General features: G+C 52.7%; 1 protein-coding gene and 1 long non-coding RNA gene across 2 annotated transcripts in view; one reads left to right on the forward strand and one right to left on the reverse strand.

Annotated features, from left to right (window-relative positions):
* On the reverse strand, positions 1–5,378 carry LOC141953820 (uncharacterized). The gene is made up of 2 exons (XR_012632017.1): positions 5,283–5,378; positions 1–1,624 (listed from the first exon to the last, which is right to left on the reverse strand). It is a non-coding gene; the product is annotated as an uncharacterized LOC141953820 (long non-coding RNA).
* Positions 2,581–22,175, forward strand: part of FHAD1 (forkhead associated phosphopeptide binding domain 1) — a 24,702-nt gene continuing 5,107 nt past the window's right edge. The window contains 24 exon segments of the mRNA XM_074892696.1: positions 2,581–2,801; positions 3,009–3,215; positions 5,048–5,318; positions 6,481–6,572; positions 6,813–7,043; positions 8,466–8,589; positions 9,401–9,531; positions 10,915–10,980; positions 11,378–11,482; positions 11,958–12,065; positions 13,246–13,329; positions 13,680–13,832; positions 14,208–14,403; positions 15,850–15,920; positions 16,238–16,375; positions 17,483–17,590; positions 17,806–17,895; positions 18,129–18,354; positions 19,238–19,319; positions 19,733–19,848; positions 20,692–20,851; positions 21,174–21,279; positions 21,711–21,760; positions 21,762–21,864. Coding sequence (XP_074748797.1) covers positions 2,706–2,801; positions 3,009–3,215; positions 5,048–5,318; positions 6,481–6,572; positions 6,813–7,043; positions 8,466–8,589; positions 9,401–9,531; positions 10,915–10,980; positions 11,378–11,482; positions 11,958–12,065; positions 13,246–13,329; positions 13,680–13,832; positions 14,208–14,403; positions 15,850–15,920; positions 16,238–16,375; positions 17,483–17,590; positions 17,806–17,895; positions 18,129–18,354; positions 19,238–19,319; positions 19,733–19,848; positions 20,692–20,851; positions 21,174–21,279; positions 21,711–21,760; positions 21,762–21,864 — 3,114 coding nt within the window. The 5' untranslated portion in view covers positions 2,581–2,705.

Genomic DNA, 22,175 nt, shown 5'->3' on the forward strand with positions numbered 1-22,175 from the left:
TCCATGTAACAGTTTCTTTTGTTAGTTATTATTTCATATTGTCTCTTTTAATTTAAGTTGTTGTATCACAGGAATTTCACTGTGCTGTGCCCCAAGGCACGATCTCAGATGGGCCAAATAGCTTAATTAAATAAGGGACTCCTTTACTGAAGATAAAAAAAAAAAAAATGTAGAAGAATATACCCCAGGTGGAGGGGTTTGGGGAACAGGGTCCCATGTGGTTCTTGCTGAGGGGTTGGAAAGGTGGTGCAGCTCCAGGTGTGTGTACCCCTAAGAGCCTGCCCGCAGCGGGAGGCAAGGTATGAAGTCCTCTATCCCTGGTGAAGAAACACAAGCCTAACAGTTGTCTTAGAAAATCTTAATAAAAGTGAAGCTTCTTGTCTGAGCAGTTGGGAGTTGAATTTTCATTGAGCTGCTTTGCCAGAAAGTCCTGTTTAATGAAATAGACTGTCAAAAGCATCTTTTCCAATGTCTCATGTAGAAAAAGAGCTGGAAAAATGATACAGAGTGCAGTGACTGCAGTGAAACGGGCTGTGACTCATGTAGTAATTATGCCAAGGATGCCCAAATGGCTAATGAGCATCTCTGGCTACTTGCATACTTGTCCTGTGACAGTATTTGGAAAGCAGAGGGAGACATGGGATGCTGAGAAGTGCGAGTGCTCCCAAAGCTGAGAGCGTCGCTGTCTTAGGATGGCTCATCCCCGTGGCACTGTAATAATTGTAAGGGAATAGTTATTGCTGAAGTGTGGGGGAGAAGAAAGGGGAGAGCGCGCAGCCGTCTCCTCCACACACACCCTACACCGACCTCCGGCTGTTGTTCCCAGGTAAGACACGCTGGTAGGTGAGAAATCAGGATGTTTCCCCACGCAGTGTTGAAGGTTGCACGTGTATCTCGGGGTCTCTGGAAGGTCACTTGGGTTCAATGGCAACTCACAAAGTGTGTGGACCTGGTATTAACGCAACCCAGGAAGCCCGGTGGTCGTTAGTTTTAAAAAGCATCACTGCAGTGCTGGGTTGGGGCTGGAAAACCTCGGCTGCTGTGTTCCAGTGCAAAGCCCTCGGAAGGAAAGGAAGGGATGAAAACACTGGCAGCGGGGGCCGGCACTGGGGCACGTGCCAAAGTACCACTCTCTGGTTTGCAGAGGAGCGCTCCTTTGCAAAATCTGCTGCTTCTGCCTTAAAATTAAGCGTGATAAAATCTTGCAGGGCTTGCTAGCTGTTCTGCAACAGTCTTGTTTGTAGGTTTGTTTGCAGGTGCTGAATGGCCACAGCGCAGCTGAGCGTGCCCCCGGTCAGCAGAGCAGCCTCTTTGTCTGGGGTTGGCATTCGGGTCCTGCCAAGTATCGGAGCAGCCCTGGGAATAGCAGGAAACCTTTGTTTGCAGGATATTTGTAGGTGGGCAATTTATTTTCAGGGGGAAGCGCTGTGGTTTTGCATACGTGCATCCGAACAGATTCGCTGTTGACTTGCAGCACAGTGGGGCAGTAGCTGCTCTTGCAGCACGATGCGGGTTTGGCCGAAGGGTGGATTTGTGCTCCTCTTCCCGTGTGTTTCAGCCAGATGATGTGGGAGTTTCTCACCCGCAGGAGCAGAACTGGGCCAAAAAGCGATCTTGAGGTTTGCTGTTAACAAAAATGCAAGGTTTAGGCTTGTTTCCAGCAGGCCTGGGCTGCTTTTCAAAAGGATTATAGTCGTGTTGTGTATGGCACATCACTGGTGTTGAGGGAAATGCTGTGGCTTGGGACAATATAGGGCTGATGCGCTTCCCTCCTTCGCAAACCCATGGGGGGATGCGGGTGCTCGAGCCCAGCTCACCAACCCACCCACCTCCAACCGCAGTCGCGCTTGAAAGACGTGCTTAAAAACTCAGAAAGCAATGGAGGGAAGGCATGGGAATTAGCAGAGTGCAGTGGTGGGAGCCCGTGCTAATTAGGGATTGTCATTTGGGGTGCTGTTTGCCGGCAGCGAAGGGGAAACAGGTTTGGGAAGTTGGGGTTGGTTGGTTGGATGGGGAGAAAGAGACTCATGTGTTGCCGGCATCGGTGAGGCTGAACCAGAGGCTGCTGGGGGTTGGTTGGTGGTGGTGGGTGTGTTATTTTCCCTTTTTCTGCTGAAAAAGGGTATGTGACAGCCTGGAATGAAGGCACGTTGATGGAGGAATGTGCCGATGGATGACGGGGTCCCCATCACCAGGTGGCAATATTTATCCACTTGCCTGAGGTTGCGAGACCTGTTTGTGCATGTGTGCATGGTATTAAATAAAAAATAAGTAATAAAGAGAAAAAAAAAATGTTCACTGACAGCTTGTGCGGCCCCCTGTGAGTTTTTTGATATGTGAGGAAACGTTCCTGTGCATGTCACCCACTGGCAAGGAGAGCTGTGGCCAGCGCTGGAGCGGAGCTGTGTTGTGCTGCCGGGCCAGTTGCTTGGAAAAAGGGATAAAAACCAAAACAAAACAAAGAGCAAAACGCACCCAGGAGGGCAGCAGCGGGCTCCAGTGCGGCCGGAGTTTCCAAGGCTACTGCAAGGCTGTGGCCATGCTGCCAGCCGGGGCAGAGCTGCCTTTGGGTTGATTTTGTACAATTTCTAGTGCACGAGTTGGTTGAGACATTCGTGGCTCTGTTGCATGTGTTGGATGGGGGATTGTTAAATGAGGAGTTGTTTTTTTTTTAATGCAAGCCTTGCAGGGGAAGCAGCTGGACAATGCAAGCCTTTCTAAGGAGCTCGGAGGGGTGTGTTCAGCTGAAACCGTGCACCACGATGATAGGCAGGCACGAAGGGTCCGACATCGTCCTGCAGGTAGGGGCGAGGAAGCCGACTGTTGTGAAATGGGTGGTGGTTTGGATGTAGGGAGTGGAATGCACTGGGGTCCGTGCAAAGCGTGGGGGCTGCCAGCTTGCTTATGCTGACGCACAACAAGGAGAGGGGGGTTCGGCAAATGAGTAACAAAACCTGAGCTGCTTTCCGGCAGGTTTCCCTGCTTGCCCGTTGATTGCCCGCTGCCAGTCCGCAGGTGTAGCAGATCATCACGCAGCCCTCGAATTCAGCGCCTCGGACAACAGCTTCGTCCTTCAGGACCTCAACTCCCCCCACGGCACCTTCGTCAACGGCTGCCAGGTCCAAAATGCGGCCGTGAAAGTGATTCCGGGGGACACCTTGCGCTTCGGCACGGGGGGAGCATCCTTCGAGCTGGTGGTGGATGGGGCTGCCCAGGTAAGGATGGGGTGCTGCTCCCTAGGGAAAGGTGGGTGCTGCTCCCCAGGGAAGGGAGGGGTTGGTGCTGCTGCCCAGGGAAGGCCCCGGGAGCAGGAACAGGCTCCCAGGCTTGTCTGGGCGATTCTTCGGAAAGGTTGAGGGGGGGTGGAATGAAAAGCTTGAGCTCCCTCTGCTGAAGAAACTCGGGCAGTTCAGTAGGGAAAAGGAGTAGCACGGGACAGGTTTCCCAACAAGCACGTTGGACATGAGCAGAGGTAGGTCTGGAAAAATGTCCTTTTTCTCTGTTTGCATTTTATCTTTCCTCAAAAGCTACTTACAGAACCACAGAATCATTCAGGTTGGAAAAGACCCTTGGGATCATTGAGTCCAACCATCAGCCCGACTTACTAGCATTTTGCTTTTGGGTTATTATACAGTTAAGGACTGATAAGTTCCAGTATTGTTTTGACTCTTGAGGAATCCAATAAAATAGATACTGAGACAGAGTCCCAAAAAACTGTGTGTGTAGTGTGCCCGGTAGTGGGAGTTGCATTGCTCGGTCTTCTAGCAGTGCCCACGTACAAATAAAACTGAATTGGAGTCAGCCAGTTTGTGCACCCAGATACTGGGGTTGGAGGTCTTGGCGAGATTCCTGGTGTAGCAAACTGAGCTGCTGAATCCAAAGTTGTCCAGAAAGCCTTGGCTAAGAGAAATTTAAAAAATGCTCAGCTGCAGATGAAGCCAGAGCAGCTGGGGTGCCAGTGCTGGTTAGGTAAAGCTAGTTCCTGCTGGAGCAGTGAGCATTTTAATTTTCAAAATTATATGTGTAGGATGTGCCCAGAAAAGCAGTTTTGCACCGTGACACAGAGGAAGCCCTGCGGGTGCCTCTTCATTGCTCTGGGCTCTGTGATCCTCCTTTGGTGGAATAGCTTTGAAGCCTGACCCTGCCGACTGCAGAGCATAAATCACCTCTGTGTTGCACCCTGTGAAGTGTTTGTGGTGTCTAATACAGGGAGATCTCTCTCATTTTCAGTACTATTAGAGGAACGTGTTTTAAAGAGGTAGGAGTCACATCCCTGCCGTGCCTCAGAGTGCAGGACCAGTGCCCAGGAAGGGACAACGTAATGCTACAGTGGAATCCAGCTGTGAGCAAGCGCCCAGGGTAGCATCGGTAGCAAAAACAGCGGGTCTGACACGTGCTCTGGGAGAAGACAAGGTGCTGGAGTAGAGGGGAGCGTGCGCTGGGGTCTTTGGCTCCGTTGCAGAAGGATGCCAGGATAACAGCGGGTGTTGGAGGTCTGCATCCAGGCCAGGTCCAAGACCACGTAGGCAGACGTTTAGTTCAGCCCTTGTAATTGAGGGCTACGTGTAAGCTGATGTACGAGACCTTAATGGTGGCTTGTCTCTACCGTACTGGAAAGCTCTGCTCATAAGGAGAATAGCAGATAATGTCCTAATTATGTGTCTGACAGGCCCAGCGTAAGGTCTGATAAATGTGATGCAAGCCAGGAGTGCAGTGAGAGGCAAGATGACAGGGTAGGACCTGGTGTGTGAGCCAGGAGAGGCGTGAAAGGAGGGCTTCCAGATGTCTCAAATGACATGCAGCGTTAGGGTGGTCAAATCTAGAGAGAGAGGGAAGAGCTCCCAAAGCAGCAGATCCCAATAATTTCTTTCAGTTTCAGCAAAATATTTGGGCTTCCTGCTGATACTTGGGCAGTGGAAATCGGAAAGGACTAAAATTCTGCTTCCACTCAGCTCAGTGCCAGGGTTTTGTACAACATCATGCACTCCATCAGGGGCTAAAAACCTTCCTAAAACCTGGCTGATATTGTGGCCTTTTCCCACCGCAGATCTCCTATCCCCCCGTGAAACGTCGCACCACGTGGACCGGGCAACTCCAGGTGGTCGCGGAGCCCAAACCCTCGACTCCTGCATCTCCTCCCCGCCTCCCCTTGCTGCTGGGGCAGCATCCCCCCAGCTTTCCTGGCAGCTGGGCTCCCGGAGTGGCTGGCCACACGCCCCACCCGCCGCTGCGGAAGCGACCCGTGAGCGCCAGGGCTCAGAGCGTGGCCACCACCATCTCACCGGGCGCTTTCGGTAGGATCTCCACGGTGAGGCCAGGTACTCCCCGCTGCCAAAAGTGGTGGTTTGTAGCCTGGAGTCCTCTTGGAGCAACTCAGCGTTGAGTGGGGTTGATCCAAGCAGAGGCAGTTTTGAGACGAGCTGAGACGTTGACGAGCCTTGCCAGCAACTGGGTGTGAGTTCAGAGGAGCCAATCGGAGACCGTGTGTGGTCCTCGGTGGCATTTGGGCCAGTTAAGAAATGGGCTGTGACATACAAAGGGGAATGTCATTGCCCTCGTAGCTGAGACGGACGTTTCCTTTTCCTTTTTCCTTGTGTGTGACTGGGAAGGGCGATGACTAACTTTTTCTGCACTGGTGACTCATGCACCTATTCCTGTCTCCTCTTTGAAGTGATGTTTTTTCCTCCTTTGAAGTGCAGTTACTGGCTGCCTCGAGCACAGGAACTTTAATTGAGGTCTATAGCTGTTATGCTTCTGAAAATACAGTATGAGATAGTGGTGGAGCAGAGGCAAGGCTCTGGGACAGTAGTACAGCTGGAGAAGGAGACTTTTGCCATGAATGTGGCTTGTTATTGCCTGATACACAATCATGTTGTTTTCCTGGTTTGGGGTTGGGTTGTTTGAGCAGTCGTGAGCAGTACAAAGTCAACAGTGAAGTGCCAAAGTACAGCTGGTGCTCCAGCGCAGAGGCAGTACCACACAGTCCCAGCAGCATCACATAAAGATGTGTGGACAGGCAGAACTTGAAATTACAGCGAAGGTAAAGGGAGGGAAGCGCGAGCTCCAAGTTAGTACATATTCTTCTGATTTTTGGGAAATAGAGCCAAAAGGATCTGATTGCAGTGGGCGTAGCTAATCACACACAGAAAGCCATAAAAGAAAGTGTAACTTCTTTCTGCAGGGCTGGGTAATGCTGAAAAACCAGAGGAGCCTTTCTCGGCTGTGTCTCTGCTGCCGTTGAGGTTTTTTTGGTTCCCAGAGGTGTATTATTCCTCTCTGTTGTGCAGACTGTTTGCACTGGTGTCTTTTCAGTGCCAAATAGTTGGTTTCTCCTCTGGTTGTGAACTGAGCTCATGGACTGTAGCCACTGCCTCAGCGTAGTTTTGAGACAAGCGAGAGGGATGCTGCAAGAAGCTTCACTGCTGCCTGCAGCCAGTTCTCATGCTGACATTTGCTGCTGTGCTCTTTGATCTCTTCCAGTCTCGACCAGTGTCTCAGGTGATGGTGCGAGCGGTGTGGGGGCAGCCCCTTCCCTGGGGACTCACGACGCGGATTTCCTCCCCCAGGAGAAGGTGATTCTGGGGAAGGTGTGAGGGATGCGATCGCTGTCCTGCTCTCGGACAGAGCAGGCAAACCCTGCCAAATGGTTGTGTGTCCAACAGCGAGTCCCAGAGGGGTGCAGGGACTGCTGGGGGCACGGCGGGACGTGGGAAATCAGGGCGAGCAGGTCCATGGGTCAGTACCTCCGGAGCAGGCAGCCCGGTGTCACCGTAACTGGAGAGTGACCGATGGCACCTGAAATCTGTCCACAGGGTGAAAAGCTTCTGCGCCTGGAGAAGGAAATTGGTCGCCCCTCTGGTTTGGAAACAGAATCAAAGCAGAAGGATGCAGTGATAAGAAATCTGCAGGATGAGATCGCAGCGATGGCAAAGACCCTGGCTCAGGCTGCGGCGAGGAACGAGGTAGAGCTGACCCAGAAGCTGCTCGCCTTCGACCGAGAGCTGGGAGCCAAAACGGAGGAGACCAAAGCCTTGAGGGAACAGGTACCGAATGCTTTAAGAGGCACCGAGGGGAAAAATACCTCTCTGGTAGTAGTAGATGTATTTTTAGTTTAACACCCAGGTTTTAGGAGGAACAGGTCGCTTGTTTGAAACCCAGGGAAACGAGGAACAGGGTTTTTTTCTTGCAGTGGTTTTATTTTGCACATTTGCTTGCTTTCTGTGCAAGTTTCCCTTGAAGAAGTTGGGAAATAAATTTCCCTGTCTGTGGCAGGATCTGTAATGCTGCAGCAGGGAGGGAAACAGAAGCATAATTGTCTTCTGGGGGGAAAAGGCACACACGGCTACCATGGGCCAGGCAGCCAGGCTGCTTGCTTTCCCCTCGCCCCTCTTGCCCCTGGAGCAGACTGCGTGGTTGTGTTTGCAGGGGAAAACCCATCCCAAAGGCAGTGCAGCCCCTGGGCATCCTGCTGAAAATAGGTGGCTGGGTAGAGGAGAGAAGGCTTATATTTCTTCTCCAGGGATGTGTCATTAGCACGCACCCACGCTTTATGAGACCTCAGAAAATGTCCTGGAGAGGCAGTGACAGAGTCCTCCTGAGTACCTCCAGCATGGGAGAAGGGTCAATCCAAGGTGTCGGTCCGACACGAGGCACACAGGTCAGCAGCTGGGCATCTTTGCCAGCCCATCCCAGCTGCATCCTGCCCTCCCATCTAATCCCGGGTCTGACGGAGGCGGTGAAATGCTTTGTGCTCATCCTGACTGTCTGTTGTGAAGAGGAGCTTTTGATAAGCAGGTTCCTGATGGAGAGGAGGTGATTAGTTTTGGGGTGCTGTCAGCATTGCTGCTGTTACTGCACTGGGATGAGGCGATGTGCAGTGCCTGTCTTCCCAGCAGCTTTCCTTTCTCTGACAAAAGCATCTTCCGCCTGCAGATTTGCTCTTTTGTACCCTCTAGTAATTGCCACATGAAACCGGTCATTTGAGCAGTGGGAAGCGTGTTTGTGCTGTCTGTGCAGTGATGATATGCCAAAGTGGATAGCACAGGCTGTTCCCCGCTCCTGATTTCCAGTAGGGACTGCAAAAACTGTCTTTGCAGCAGAAATGTGAATGTGAGTTATTAGCAGCTCCAGATCTGCGTTTGTGGTAATAAATACATATAGCCTGAGCAGGCGATAGGTCTGCAGGCATTTCAGTGTCACCCAGCCCCAGCCATAGATTCCTGGCATGGCAGACAGCAGGAGACAGTGCTTCTATGGGCCTTTTATATTAGGATTTCAGCGTGAATGGCCAAAACCAGTCTAAGGTGGTCCTATCCGAAGCAATGACTGCTGAGAGTTAGTCAAAGATGCTGAAGAGTAACTCCATCAGACTGACCTGGAAGTGCCAGATTTCCCTCTCTGAAGGGGGCTGTAATAGAGTTAATAAGTGATCCAGTGAGGAATGGGGGTGACTCTGTGTTTTGCAGATCAGCAGCCTGCAGAAAGGCTCAAGCCAGGTTTTCAGCCATTCCCTCTCCGAAAGGGACCTGGAGATTGGAAGGCTGAGGAAAGAAAGCGAGAAGTTGAAGAGGGACCATGCTTTGGCTTCAGGTATTGTATCCCTGGAGCTCTGTGGAGGGGCACGAAGCAGTTTGGGACTGGTCCTTGATAATGAGTGAGCATTGGCAAAACTGTCTGGACAACAAATGATTTGTAGCAGCTTGTAGAAATCATCCAACCTCTGTTTCTGTGCCCTGAAGCTCTGCGGGAGTTGCAGGCGGTGTCTGACATGACAAGTGCCCCTGGGGTGAGGGACAGTGTGGGGACCGAAGGCAGGGAGTGATGGGATGGAGAACTTTGGTAGGGAAAAAAGCCTTGAGCACTGATTGCAGGGCAGGCTCTGAGCCAGCGGAAAGCAGTGCTGGTCAATGGGCTGCTGTGCACCCCGAGGGGGGGAGACCTGCCCCCCGCCCGAGCTGCAGTGGGGCTGCACCTGGCTGCAAAGGCCACCTCAAACCACAAGCCTTTCCAATGGCCTTTATCCCTGCCTTTATCAGGCACGAGGAATGTTGTGCGTGCGCAAAATATTGGCTTGGGTAATGCATTCAGATTAGCAAAACTGTTCTGCTTGATTTCATTGCCCGAGATAAGGGAGCAGTATCACTGCTTGGCAGGGAGGAGGCATCAGAGCCGTGGATCTGACATAGTAAGGCAGCAAAAACAGATCTGTAAGAGCTGCTCATCTTTCAGGGAGCATGTGCTGCGAGGCCCCGAGGAGCTTGTTAGTGATGCTGTCACAGAGCAATGGCCAGCACGGCGTGCCAAAAGCTGTCCAAGGCCGATGCTTGTCAAAGGGGGAGGTGGCTAGAGGGCTTTTTCAGGGATGTGCTTGGGTAGCCTCTCACCACAGTTGGTTTTACAGGTCTAGTGACCAGCCTGCAAAGGGAGATTGCCAGTAAGGAGCAGAAAATCCAGCAACTCAAGGAAGACGTTGAAAAAATGAAGAAGGAAAACAGAGTGAAGGACAATCAGCTAGCGGTCGTTTCTGCCAAGGTCAACATCCCTAATGACGGGCTCCGTAATTTACAGTCTCACGTGAGGGTTAACGCTGAGAAGGGCCACACTCCTCTCTGTTAAGGAGCGTAGCAGCTATTTGTGTGGCTGTTTATGGGGGCAGTTGTGATGTGAGGGTCCTGGCTGCATGCAAATACAAGTTGCAGAGCCGTACCTCTGGGACGGGGCCACAGTTGTGCCGAGGTGTCGTGTGATGTCCCCAGAGCGGTGTCACCTTCCCCAGCTGGATCCCCCCCCACCTTGTTCTGCATTCAGGTACTGTGTGCCCTGGATTGCTGTGAGCACAGTAGCTGTTTGTACGCACGAAGCACTCGTGCCAAGATCCTCCCGAGGAGCCATGGAAACCCCGTCTTCGTGTGGCTCCCTGCGGCCCAGCCTGCTTTGTCCCTTAAAGAAAGCGGCCGGTGCAGCAGGTTGTTTCTCTGTATTTGCAGCTTCCTCTGCATCTGGCAGAGCTGCATCGTCTGCATAATTAAGCACAGAGTGGGCGCTGCGTGTTGGCTGCCTGACTGGGCACTGTACAGGCAGATTTCAGTGATTCACTGTGAATTTTAAATCATGGAAAAGATGTGTGGGACCCTTGGGGTGCAGGCAGGGGTCACCACACCTGCCAGCCTGTACCTGGCCCAGCATCCCCGCCCCGAGCAGCTCTCTGGAGATGAATGCTGTGCCCTGCTTTGCCGAGGCTCAGCCCTTTAACCAGTGGAAAGGGGATATGCATGAGTACTCAAGCTGCTGTGTACGGGAGGAGAAGCATCCTGCTGGGTGGCTGGTGGCACTTGGTGGCCCACAGCGCTCGTGCCGAGGAAGAGAGCACATCCCAGAGCATCCCTCTGTGGTTTTCCCCACTCCATGGATGTGGAAAGCCCCAGAGGGAGGTGGGAGGTGGTGCAGGCAGGCTTGTGGGAGAGAGACACAGGTGCTCAGGGCAGTCAGGACAGGGTCGGTCTCTGAAGCACCAATACCCTGAAACAGAACTGAAAGGCACAGTCTGATACAGTGATGATTAGCCTGGAAATGTCTGCTCATGTCATGTTCAGCTTACTGTGGATGTTCTGAAGAAGCATTTATTTTCCTGCATCCTTTTCCCCCATGCCTGTTATACCATTTCAAAGGCCAGAGGAATTTCTCTCTGTCAGGTACTCCCTGAAGATGTTTGTCCTCTCAGCCAGGCAATGCTTTAATATGAGCATTTCCAGCTGCAGATGCTCTTGTGCTCTCAGTGCCTTGATGGCTCCATCATGGGCACTCAGCCACCCATTAGGTATCTGAGCACTTAGTGAAGTATATGTTGACATTTGCTGCAGAAATGATCTGCCTACCCTGATGATTTTTTTTTTCCTTGGTTGCCATTCATTCTAGTGCTCTAGAATTAAAGAGGAACTGAAGCATGAACTTGGAGAGAGAGAAGTAATGGCGTGCCGAAATGTGAGTCTCAAGTCATTTGGGGTGATGGAGCATGCGGGAGAGCAGCGGCTGCGGGAATGCATCATCAAGAGAATAATTAACTGGGCATTTGAAGGGAGTTGTTTTGAATCCGGCTCCTGTAATAGAAGGCACCTACTGTGCATAACGAACCGGAGAAGCGTAAACTCCTGCAAAAAATGTAACACTGCATTACAATGCAGGAGAATGCTGTCAGAAATAAGATTGAAATGCCACTTGAAAGCCAATCAAGCTGCAGTAAATATAGGTTAGAAGAGAATTCCAGGGTAAACAAAATGGGATAAATGGGGAAAATGTCTTGCTTGTCAGTTAAAGTCCTCCAGAGAGGCAATGCCCAGCTCCTCTGGTGAGATTCTCTGCTGTGCTGGGGCTCTTGCAGCGCATCAGGGAGCTGGAACGCGACGTGGAGGGGCTGCAGGGAGAAGTCCAGAAGTATTGCACCAAGCAGGAGAGCATCCAAAAGCAGCTGGCTGAGAAAGGCAAGGTACCCGTCCGGCTGTGGGGTCTGCAGCACAGCCTGGCGAGGGCACGGCAGGTACCTCGGCTGCCTGGCACGGGCGGCAGAGGTGTGGGACGAGGTCAACAAGCCCCGTTGTATGGGCAGGGGCTCCAAATGTGCTGAGCTCTGCCACGGACCCCGGGGGAAGAAGATAACTCGGGTAGCAGACTGCCCTATGTGAGCGGTGTGTTAAGGATGGATGGATGGTATGGATGGTGTCCTGGGGACAGGCATCCATGGATGGATGGATGGTGTCCTGGGGACCAAACCCAGGCCACGAGCAGCACTAAGGGTCTGATGCTGCGAGCCCACCCCCTGCAAAAGGATTGCTGCCGGTCTCCTGCTCTTTCAAAGCTATATTTAAAGTCATCTGACGTAAATAGTGGATAGTTGGGGTAGAAGTGCTTGTGGCATGATTTTTGGGTATCGCTTTGATGTGCAAATGCTCTCATCGTTGCAGGCTGAGGAGGAGCTGCAAGAGGCCTGTGCCAGGCAAGCTCTGCAGCTGGAGGAGATGGGGCGCAGGGAGCGCCTGCTGCGAGCAGAGCTGGGGCGGGCCAAGCAGCAGGTAGGGAGAGGCAGGGACGGGAGCATCCTGCTGTCTGGGCTGCAGGCAGCACAAAAGTACGGGTTCTCCCATGGGGAAGGACATCGTGTTTGAGTGCGGGAGAGGGAACGCAGAGTCCTGAGCACCAAACCCTAGCACGGGGCTTAGCTGGTCATCGGGTGCAGTGGAATAGGCTTATCCACAGGATTTGTGTAGGCGTTGTAGAAGATGTGGTGAGTTTAGTAGGATGCAGAAACACACTATACTCTCTATAATCGTAGTCATGCTGTCCGGGACCCATGCAAACCCTCCTCCATGCCTTGGCAATGCTGCTCTGGGCAGAGACAGCCCTTTGCAGAATAGCATCATGCTAGATCACCAGGATAAACCCATGCTTTGCACAAGGAAGTTGTGCCCCCCCCATTAAACTGCAACACACAGTTTTGCTAGTGTGAATTTGTTGGGAAACCCAGTCCATGAAAAAAGAAATAACAGAAAAAAGCTATGAGTGGTTTGATGAACATGTTTGGAAAATAACCCTGGTTTTTGTGCAGAGTGGAGCCGAAGGGCAGCCTCAAGCTTTTAAGGGCAGATGAGGACTTTTGGGTCTGCCACGTAGGTTAGCACAGGGACAGCCGTTTGTGGAAGCCCCAGGAGGAGCCAGCACCAGCTGCGATACAGAAGCATTAAATGCTAACCTCGGCAGGAATGGTTGTCACCTCCTGCAGAGAGGAGGGGGTGACATCCCCAGCTGTCCCCAGCCTGCCCCAGCTGTTTCACAGGAAGAAATAGGTGTCAGCCATGGGAAATCCCCGCTGGAGCCTGGGATGGAGCAACTGCCTGGCTCAGGTGGTCTGTCCCTTGCGATGTACACCGGCCCCCCGTCATCGTAATCCTCCCGCAGCAGAAGGAGGGCAGCAGGAGATGTTCAGGGGTCACGTTGTCCTTGGTGGCAGGGAGCCGACAGCCTCCCCAGTGCGTGGTGCTGGTGATCACACCTCGTAGGCAATGTCGTGGATGTGATTAACCACAGTGCCTCGCTGCCAGCGGGGTGCGAGCCGTCAGGGTCAGAGCAGGGGTGTCAGGGAACCCTCGCCAAGGTGAAAATGGTGCATGAGCTAGAGCGATGGGTAGAGCAGACCAACAGAGCTGATATCAACTATCAGTGATTTTTGTTTTCCTGTGTCAATCTCTGCTGTAGCTGGGGTCCTTCAAAACCCAAGTGATGCGAGTCTGTTCTCCGGCAGCAGCAGGAGTTGCAGGGAAGGCCGTGACGGAGCAGCAGGTGAGTTTGGGTGCCAGCACACAGAGATGCTCGGTGCCTCCAAAGCTCAGTGTGGCTCAAGCTGGCCATAGCACCGTGCACAGTAATGCCAATAGCAGCCAAACTTGTCCAGATCATAAGTTGTGCTGCAGCTATCCCAGGTTAATGACACTGCTCCGTGATGTGTTTTGTCCCCCAAAGCTTGGATGAAGTCGGTGGGCTGCAACAGGGAGAAGCCCAGAAGTCTGATGTGGATACCAGTTTGCAGCAAGTCTCAGTCATTGTTCGCTGAGACAATCTATGGTCCCTCAGCTGGAAAAGCGTGTTAATACAGTGCCTTATTCTCCTCTTTCTTTGTTTGCTTTTGCCAGGTGATAGAGAAGGTCAGGCAGCTTTCTGATGAGAACCAACACAGTCATGAGAGAGAGAAATGTCTGCAGGAGGAATTAAGCTCCAGGATCTCAAAGGAAAAGGAGGTGTCTGCAAATGTTGAGGTGTTCAAGAAATCCCTGCAGGAGCTCCAGGTCAGTCCTTGAAATACTGATGGCTAACTGACATTCAGGAGCTAAGCGGCACAGGGCATTTTTTTGGCCTCAGGATAGGTCAGAGAAAAGATACTCTTGTGCTTTGGTGCTAACCAGCACACAGCTCTCCAGATCAGCAAGAGGGGAGTATAGCCCCAAAAAGTTTTGGTTGGAAAGAAATAGGAGGTGTTGTAGAAGTGTGTCCTTCTCTGGGCCTGCCCAGAGCTGGTCCCACCAAAGACCTTGACCCATGAAGTGTGGTACCAAAGTGTTCACGTGGTTGTACCCTGTTTCAGAGATGTTGTGTGACTTGCTAAGTCCCAGAAGCCCCCTGACTGCAGAGCCTAGCTTGTTCATGGGTTGTATTTCTTCCAGGCTTGCCTGAGGAGCTCCTGCAGCAGCGAGAGCCTGCGAGGAGAGCTGGGGAGGCTGGAGGCAGTGTGCCTGGATCCCTCCATCTCAGCCATCGGGATGGTGGTGGTGGAAATGGTGCACATCCCCCTGTCCTGGCTGGAGGGCACAGAACAGCTCCTGGCCAGCGTGGGGATGGAAATGCACTCCTCCAGCAAAGGTCTGTTTCCACTGGGGGTCCCTGGGAACAAACCTGTTCAAGGTAGGATGTCCTAGCTAACCAGCTATCACGGAGAAAGTCCAGCATGAGCCACTGCTTAGGGATGCCAGACCCCCATGTTGATGCAAATCTCAGGCAGTTTGGGCAACTAGGAAATCTGCTCAGGCAGCATGTGTGCTTATTCCCTGCCTCTGCGGCCCCAGTCACCCCGTGCAGCCAGTGGCACCCACAGGGCTCGGGGGGTTTCTCAGTGGATGCAATGTCTGCACGTTGTGGACTGGATCTACTGGTATCGTGGTTATTCGCTCAAAGTGGCTTTTGCCTTGGTGGCATGTGGGAAAGGCTTCTTGGCCACGATTGTGGCCGTGGTGCGGGCTGAGATCTGAACCCCTTTGTCGGGAGGTTACAAATTACTTTATCTTCCCCTTCCTGTGCCATCTCTGTTGCGGAGTGGCAGAGCGATTGCTGCGTGGAGTTTGCCAAAACCAAGTTGAGGTGAACAGTGCATGGGAAACGCGGCAGCTGTAGAAGTGTAGGTCTGTGCCGAAGCATCGTGCGTTGCAGAGTGTCACTGCAGAGGGGTAACGGCTCTGGCAGTGGCGTGGGAGGGCAAGTGTCGCTCTGACGGCAGCTCTGCACAGGGGTGCAGGATGTGCTGTGTGCTGGGTGGCAGCAGGGTGCAGCGGCGTTGGCGAGGGCGCAGGAGGAGCTGTGAGGCCGCCCTGGTTAGCAGAGTGGTAATTATAGCACCGGGAGCATCGTGCAGCGACAAGCCATCCTCAGCTCTTGCAGAAGCATCAGGCTTAGAGAAGACGGGGTGACACAGCAAAAATGGGTGATGGAGTGTGACAAGGAAAACAAGTCTCCTGGTGGGAACAGGCATCTGGGCTGTGTGTGCAGTCAAGTTCCCTTCCAGAGATGTCTCGGCAATAGCAGTGATCTCCCAAGGGTGGGAATATGCTGGAGTTCCAGTAAGTGCGGAGTGAAAACCCTCAGCTGGCCCCTAGGAGCCTTTTCCGAGGTGATCTCTGAGCCTGAATCCCATAGCAAGAGGCTAGTGAGGGTCTCGAGGCTTGTGAGGGTCTCTGGGTGCAAGGCAGAACAGCTGCCCACGGGTCTTTCCTTCCTCAAAAGCTGAGAACAGCACATCCGCTGCCCCAGCTTGGGAGGGAAACCTCCGTCCAGTGTGTTTTCTGGGTATCCCAGTGAGCCCAGGGGGGTGACTGTGTGGGAAGTTAGTGGTGGTCCCTTCTCCCAGCTGCCTATGGAGGAACAGGGACCTCCCCCATCAGACGAGGGGCTGAGTGCCCAGGTTGAAGGTCAACAGTGACCAAAACAAGTTTTGCAAGGAGGCAAGCATCCTCCCCAGGCCTCCAAGGATGCCCCAGGTGGTAAACATGGGCTGCGTGAGCCCCCCGGACAGCGAGATTCCCTTGGCTTTTGCAGGGCTGTTGGCTGCTCTTGAGAGCCTGCTGAAAAACAGTCAGGAAACTGCACAGAGGAATCGGATGTTACAGGTAAAAACATGCGTATGTACATCAGCGGAGTTGATCTGGGATCTTTCTATCAGTAAACACGATGGTAGCCCTAAGCGAGCCGGTGTGGGACCCGAATTGGGAATGTAGAGTAGCAGAGGTCCCTGGGTCTGCAGTAAACACAGGGGGATGGAGAAGATGGAGCCCACTGTCAGCGTGTCAGTGTCCGTACCCCTAATGTGGCAAGGATGGAGGGTATGTCTCTTTTTTGAATTGCTTGTGGATGAAGGTACACAGGATGTTTATTTCTGCCCCAACACGCTTCCTTTAACACCTCAGTACCTGCCGTTTCCCCACAGGCCCAATTAGAGAGGGTCCAGGAGTCGCAGGCAGCTTTGCTGCAGGAGCACGTGAAGGAGCTGGAAGCAAAACACAAGCAAGACCTACAGATAAAAATCAAGCAAACAATCTCAGAAAAAGACAAGGAGAACAAAGAGGTATGATGGTGTGGTGGTTTGTTAGGAGAACGACTGTTAGGCAGGAAAAATAAGTGCCTGTAATAGCGTTGCCTAGTGAGAGGAAGAAGTCTCTAGCCCTGAACTGTCTCAGCACAGTCCCAAGAGCCTGGATATCAGCTATCCTTGTATATTGATGTTTTGAACTCCCCAAAGTAGCCACGGTGGAACTGGAAAGCATCTGTGGCTAATGGCAGGATGCACCGCTGCCGCTCAATCCCTGGGAGAAAGCGGCAAGCAAGGAGCATCATCCAGATGCATGAGCTTAGCGAGACGTGGCACGGTCTGTAGTAAATGGAATGCAAGCGCAGGCTGGCTTCCTAGCAAGCCTTTTGCTCCCTTCCTCACGCTGAACTCCTTTTAGGTCTGTTTTGACTGGAAAAGTATATCCCCTGAGGAGCAGGGGGGTGGCTGGCTGGATATTAGGAATCATTTCTTTACAGAACAGGCAGTCAGGCGTTGGAATGGGCTGCCCAGGGAGGTGGGGGAGTCCCCATCCCTGGAGGTGTTCAAGAGTCGGGTTGACCCAGCGCTGAAGGATATGGTGTAGTTGAGAACTGTCAATGTTAGGTCAATGGTTGGACTGGAGGATCTTCAAGGTCTTTTCCAACCTAGACGATTCTGTGATTCTGTGGGCTCTTGCCAGGTCACCCTAAGTCCGGGGAAAGCCCCGGTCGTCGAGCCGGCAGCGCTGGTGTGGGACATAGTTAGTCAAGGTGTGAATAGGTGTTTTGCTGTGTCTGTGTGTTGTGACGGGGGCAGCGTATCATTGTGGTCTTGCCGGACAGTTTCTAGCATGCTTCGGTGTCTGTTGCTTTGGGAATGGTTGTTTCCTGGTGTCAAGTTTTCCAAGGAGGCAGGTAAGGAGCAGCAAAGCTCCTCCTCGTTGGTCTCTGCTCTACCTTTCCCCAGGTGCTCTTGTCCCCTCCCTCATCGAGTTGCCTTGTGTCCTGCCAAGCTTTTCTCCCATAATGTGCCCCTGCTCCAGAGCAGTGACCCTCCTGGTCGCTTTCCTTGTTGGAGTCGAGGTCTTTTGCCCAACGATATGATTTTTTTTCTGTGCTGAAACTGTGGGCTGTCGATTCTCAGATTCTAGAGAGCGCTGTTGCCAAGGAGAAGGACAAGTGCAAGCAGTCTGTGGAGGAAGAACAGAAGAAGATCCGAGACCTGGAGAGCCACCTGAGAAGCATGACTGAGGTCAGTGGCACACATGGGAGGTAAAACAGAACTGCTCACACTTGGAATAAAGAAACCTGAAAGTGCTCTGGAGCATGGTGGTCCCTTTGGTCAGGGGTCATCAGTGGACTGTGGGTTTTTTCCCCACAAATACACATAGATGCATATCTGCAGAGACAAAGGTGGATCCCTGCAAGCTTGTTAACTTCTCAGTTACTGCTGATTTCCTCGTGTAGGCAATATCAAGGAAGTTGGAGGAGCAGGAGGTTACAGACTGCAGACTGAGAGAAGCTGTGCACAAGCTGGAGGAAGCCGCAAGGCGAGAGGTAGTTCCTACAACCCCTGTGTGCAGGCAGAGGACGTGGCATAGATGTGGTTTCGGTGAATAAGCCTTCCCCAGTCCCTGCTGAGGAGGGGACAGGGCCCTGCAGCCTCCCCACTCCCTGAAATCCTTCCCTTCCCTCTGTCCTTCTGCCCGCTAGCCAGGCCGGATGATGCTGATTCCCAAAGGAAAACACGTGCAACGCTTCCAACCAAGATCACACCTCTTGTTTCCTAGCTGGCGTTACAGCAGCAGGTACTCACGCGAGATGAGCAGCTCAGGACCATGCAAGAGGAGACTGAGTTACAGAGGCAGAAACTGCAGGAAGAAATAGCAGAATATAAAGAGCAAAGCAAGCAGCATTCTCTGACGATTGTGACTTTAGAGGACAGGTTGCTGGAGGCCAAGCAGCAGCAAAAGAAACTGGAGGAAGAAAATGCAGCGCTCGTAGAAAAAATGGAAGGTAGGTAAGGGTTGTGTGGGGTGACTTGGCACTGAGCACCTTCTCAGTCAACGTGAAATTTATACAGAGATGGAGTAGTGCGTTTGCTGCTACGGAAAGTGTCGTGTAAGATGTTGGTTTGACGTTGACATGCAGGATGAGCTCCACGAGTCCCTGAAGAACCTATTTCACAGGGGCTTGCAGTATATTGTTCTGTGGCTTTGGGAACTGTGTGAATCATAGACATGGTTGCAGACAGGGCTTTCCCACTGGAGAAGGGCTCTTGGCCCTCTGAAACAATGAGACTGGAGCGCTTTGGGCTGCACCCAGGCATAAGTGACCCAAGGGGAAGGGTGTAAGGAACTGTCTAAGCACTGTTGTAACTGGAGCCTAAGAGACACAGGTTTCCCAAAAAGATGGTCCTCAGCCTTCAGAGCTGCTTGGTTTGAGGAGGAGAAGGCTGAGGGGAGACCTCATCACTCTTTACAGCTCCCTGAAAGGACGTTGTAGGGAGGTTGGTGCTGGTCTCTTCTCACAGGGGATTAGTGACAGAACAAGAGGGAACGGCTTTAAACTGCAACAGGGGAGGTTCAGACTGGACATGAGGAACAAATTTTTGACAGAGAGTGGTCAGAGAGTGGAATAGGCTGCCCAGGGAGGGGGTGGAGTCCCCATCCCTGGGTGTGTTTAAGGGTCGTTTGGATGAGCTGTTGAGGGATGTGGTGTAGGGGAGAACTTTGTAGAGTCGGGCTGATGGTTGGACTTGATCCCGAGGGTCTTTTCCAACCTGAATGATTCTGTGATTCTGATTCTGTGAAGGAAAGGATATATGTAGCAGAAGCAAGCAGGCCAAATGTGTATGCGTTACAAAGAAGTAATTGGCCTTTGTTCTTCTGTTCTGTAGGATTTCAGGGTGATGCCCGCCAGTCAACATCGGGAGCTTGTCTGGAGGTTTTTCCTGCTGCCGAGTGCCACGGTTGTCTGAGGTAAGCAGCTCTTGCTGGTGGTGGTCTTGGTCAGAGGGCTTGGACAAGAGCAATTCTTGCAAGGGCAACTTAAGGAAGACCAAGGACCTGACAGCAACTTGTCCTAAGATCTTTTATGTCTGTGATGGTGAAGAGAGTCCTTTCGCTAGGCTGAGATGGTCTTAAGTGCATATCGTGTCCAAGTGATGCCGAACAGTGTGTGCGTGATCTGCCGTCCCATCCAGACGGCTCCGGGTAAGACAGAGTGAGTTGGCAAGTTCCAAACACCGCAGGCATGAACCTAGGGAACTGAAAGGCGGTGGAAAAAGTAATGTGTACGTATTAATCATGAGACACGGCTCAGGCAGGCATGCACAGGTTCTGTGAAACGAGTCTTTGAAATGACCTGTCGGACTGGCAATTATCTTTCTCAGGAAATTCAGGGAGGAGCTGGTGACGGTGCAGAGCACGCTCCTGTCCAAGGAGGCTATCATCGCCGGGCTAACAAAAGAGCTTGTGGAAACCAGAGCCAGGATGTCGGACATGAGAGGTGGGTGAACCGTACCGGCTGGTTTCCATCTTGCCATCCCTCTTCCACGCAGTAACAAGGGAAGGTACTGGTGGGCACATCCAGGTGATGGGAAATAGATGTCACAGTCCTAAAGCCATGCTGTTGCCCTGCTCAGGGCAGAGCAGGTGGACCATTCTCTTTGTGTAGGTGAATTCCTCCCTGTCCTCGGCTAAGCGATAACCATGATGGTGAGTGAGGGTAACCAGGTGGGCAGACCTGAGGCCATCTTTCTCAAAATCCCACTGGTGAGCTCCCTTGAGCCTGAGGTGTCTGAAGCCAGTAGCCTGGCAGAGCCTGGCCTGGGATTCCTCAGTGGGCATGGTTGTGCTTTGGGGAGGCTTTAGGGGAGTACCCAGCAGAGTGGGCAGAAATGAGCCTGAGCCTGAGAACTGAGGCATGTTTGTGGCTTCCTCTCACTGCCTGTAAGGGTGTGACGTGACCGTGGGGACTGAGGCTGTGAGAAATGTAAGGAGTTAGAAGTCTGCAAGTCAGAAAATGCTGGCGACCCCGTTGTTCTCGAATCTGAAGGAAAATTGCCGTAGCAAGTGATGACTCTGGAGTGTATGTCCATGCAAAGAGACTGGCCTTGCACTGTGAATTAGGAAAGTGAGGTCTCTGGGCACAGCCTGGCATCCGAAGGCTGCTATTGAGGGTAGGGCGAGGGTCTGCAGGGACAAGCTCAGGTATTGCTGGCAGCCCCCACGGGGGTGCTCTGGGAAAAGGGGACACATCCATGAATGTTGTCATTTTGCTGAGAACTGCAGATCCCCCGGGGCTGGGTGATGAGATGGCCAGAAACCCACAAAGCTGTTGTGTGCCTAGGGGAGCTGAGCGAGGAACAGAAGGTGGAACTGGAGCAGAATCTGAGCCGGCTGGAACGCCAAGAGCAGGAACTGATCCTGCTCAGAGAGAAGCTATCCCAGATGTCCAGCCTCGTGGAGAAGAAGGATCGAGCCCTGAAAGCAGCGGCTGAAGAGTTAAGGTACATGCCACTGTGACCCGATGCTTTGCAAAAGCTGCTCTGTAGATTGCCAGCAGCCGATGGCATTTAGGTGTCTCCCCGGGAGCAGAAGGCGTGTGTGAGAGCATCAGAATGGAGCTCAGCCATGTTGTCTCTATGGAAGCGCCACGTGAACTGAAACGGGGGTTTGCGGAGCTCATGCCCGTGGACGTGTAACTAAGGGAATGTTCCCACCCACGCCGTGGTAGTCATCAGTGGGTGCCCAGGGTGCTGCTCTCCGCAAGCTGTTTGGGCAACTTTCATCTGTCACGGTGTCCCACAGCAGTCTTGTCTCTTGGCACAGGCAAGCCCAAGCCCACGGCCAGGCACAGGATGCCTCCCGAGAAATGGTGGAAAAGCCGGAGGATGCTCCTGGGACACCAGTGCAAGGGGGTGAAGCCTCCAAGAGGGTAAGTGCACAGGGAGGTCTGGGTCTGCTGAGAGTATCGATCGCGCACACGGAGATTCTCGGCATCGTGGCGAGACGTGGCAATGCCCAGCCAAGCCTCGTATCTGCTTGAAGCTGGCTGAAGGCTGCGGGGTGGCCGTGTGGCCACGCTGCTGTGCAGGCATTGCAGCTGGCTAATGAGCTGATGTTTGTGCAGCACTTCCAAACCGTGAAGTGGTGTGCGTGCTAATGGCTGCGATAATTGCCAGTTAGAAGGGAGAGCAGGAAAGATGTGCAAGCGTTCCTTCCTTTCCCCAACCTCACTGTGGCTATACTGGCGACCCAAAGCAGTTGAATGTGCAGGAGCTGGGGTAGCTTGTTGCACAGGACCAGAATAAATGTTCTTTTTTTTTTCTCTAGTGCTGAATCCCCTTTTGATTTCCCTGGTGCTAGAAATGGGAAGAACGCAAAGGTGGTTGCAGCAGCAGATGGAGGGACTGTAGAAATTGTACAGCCTGTCCCGCAAGAGTGGCAGACAGCCTGCCAGCGCGGAAGGCTGGGTGTGTGGGGGCCAAGCGGTGACTCAGAGCCAGATGACGAGCGGGAGGTATCGCCTGTCCTGTTCCGCACACAGCGATGGGGAGGTGCAGCCCAGCCAAAGCCGCGCTTCGGCAGCAAACTGCCTCTTGCTGCACAGTGCCGCGGGGCCATGGAGGCCAGAGCTGAGGATGGGCCTGGCCCGTCCCAGATTTTTGGATGGTTGTCATGATGTAGCAAGCCAGATGGGGCTGGAATAGGGGAATGCAAGTGTCTGTGTGGATGAGTGTAGTTTAAAAGAGAATAATGCATGAGATCCTGTATAAACACAGGCTCAAAGTGTATCGGTATTTGTGTGTAGAAGACAGTAAATGCTCAGTG

The sequence above is a fragment of the Strix uralensis genome, chromosome 23, assembly GCF_047716275.1.
Source record: "Strix uralensis isolate ZFMK-TIS-50842 chromosome 23, bStrUra1, whole genome shotgun sequence".
NCBI lineage: Eukaryota > Metazoa > Chordata > Aves > Strigiformes > Strigidae > Strix > Strix uralensis.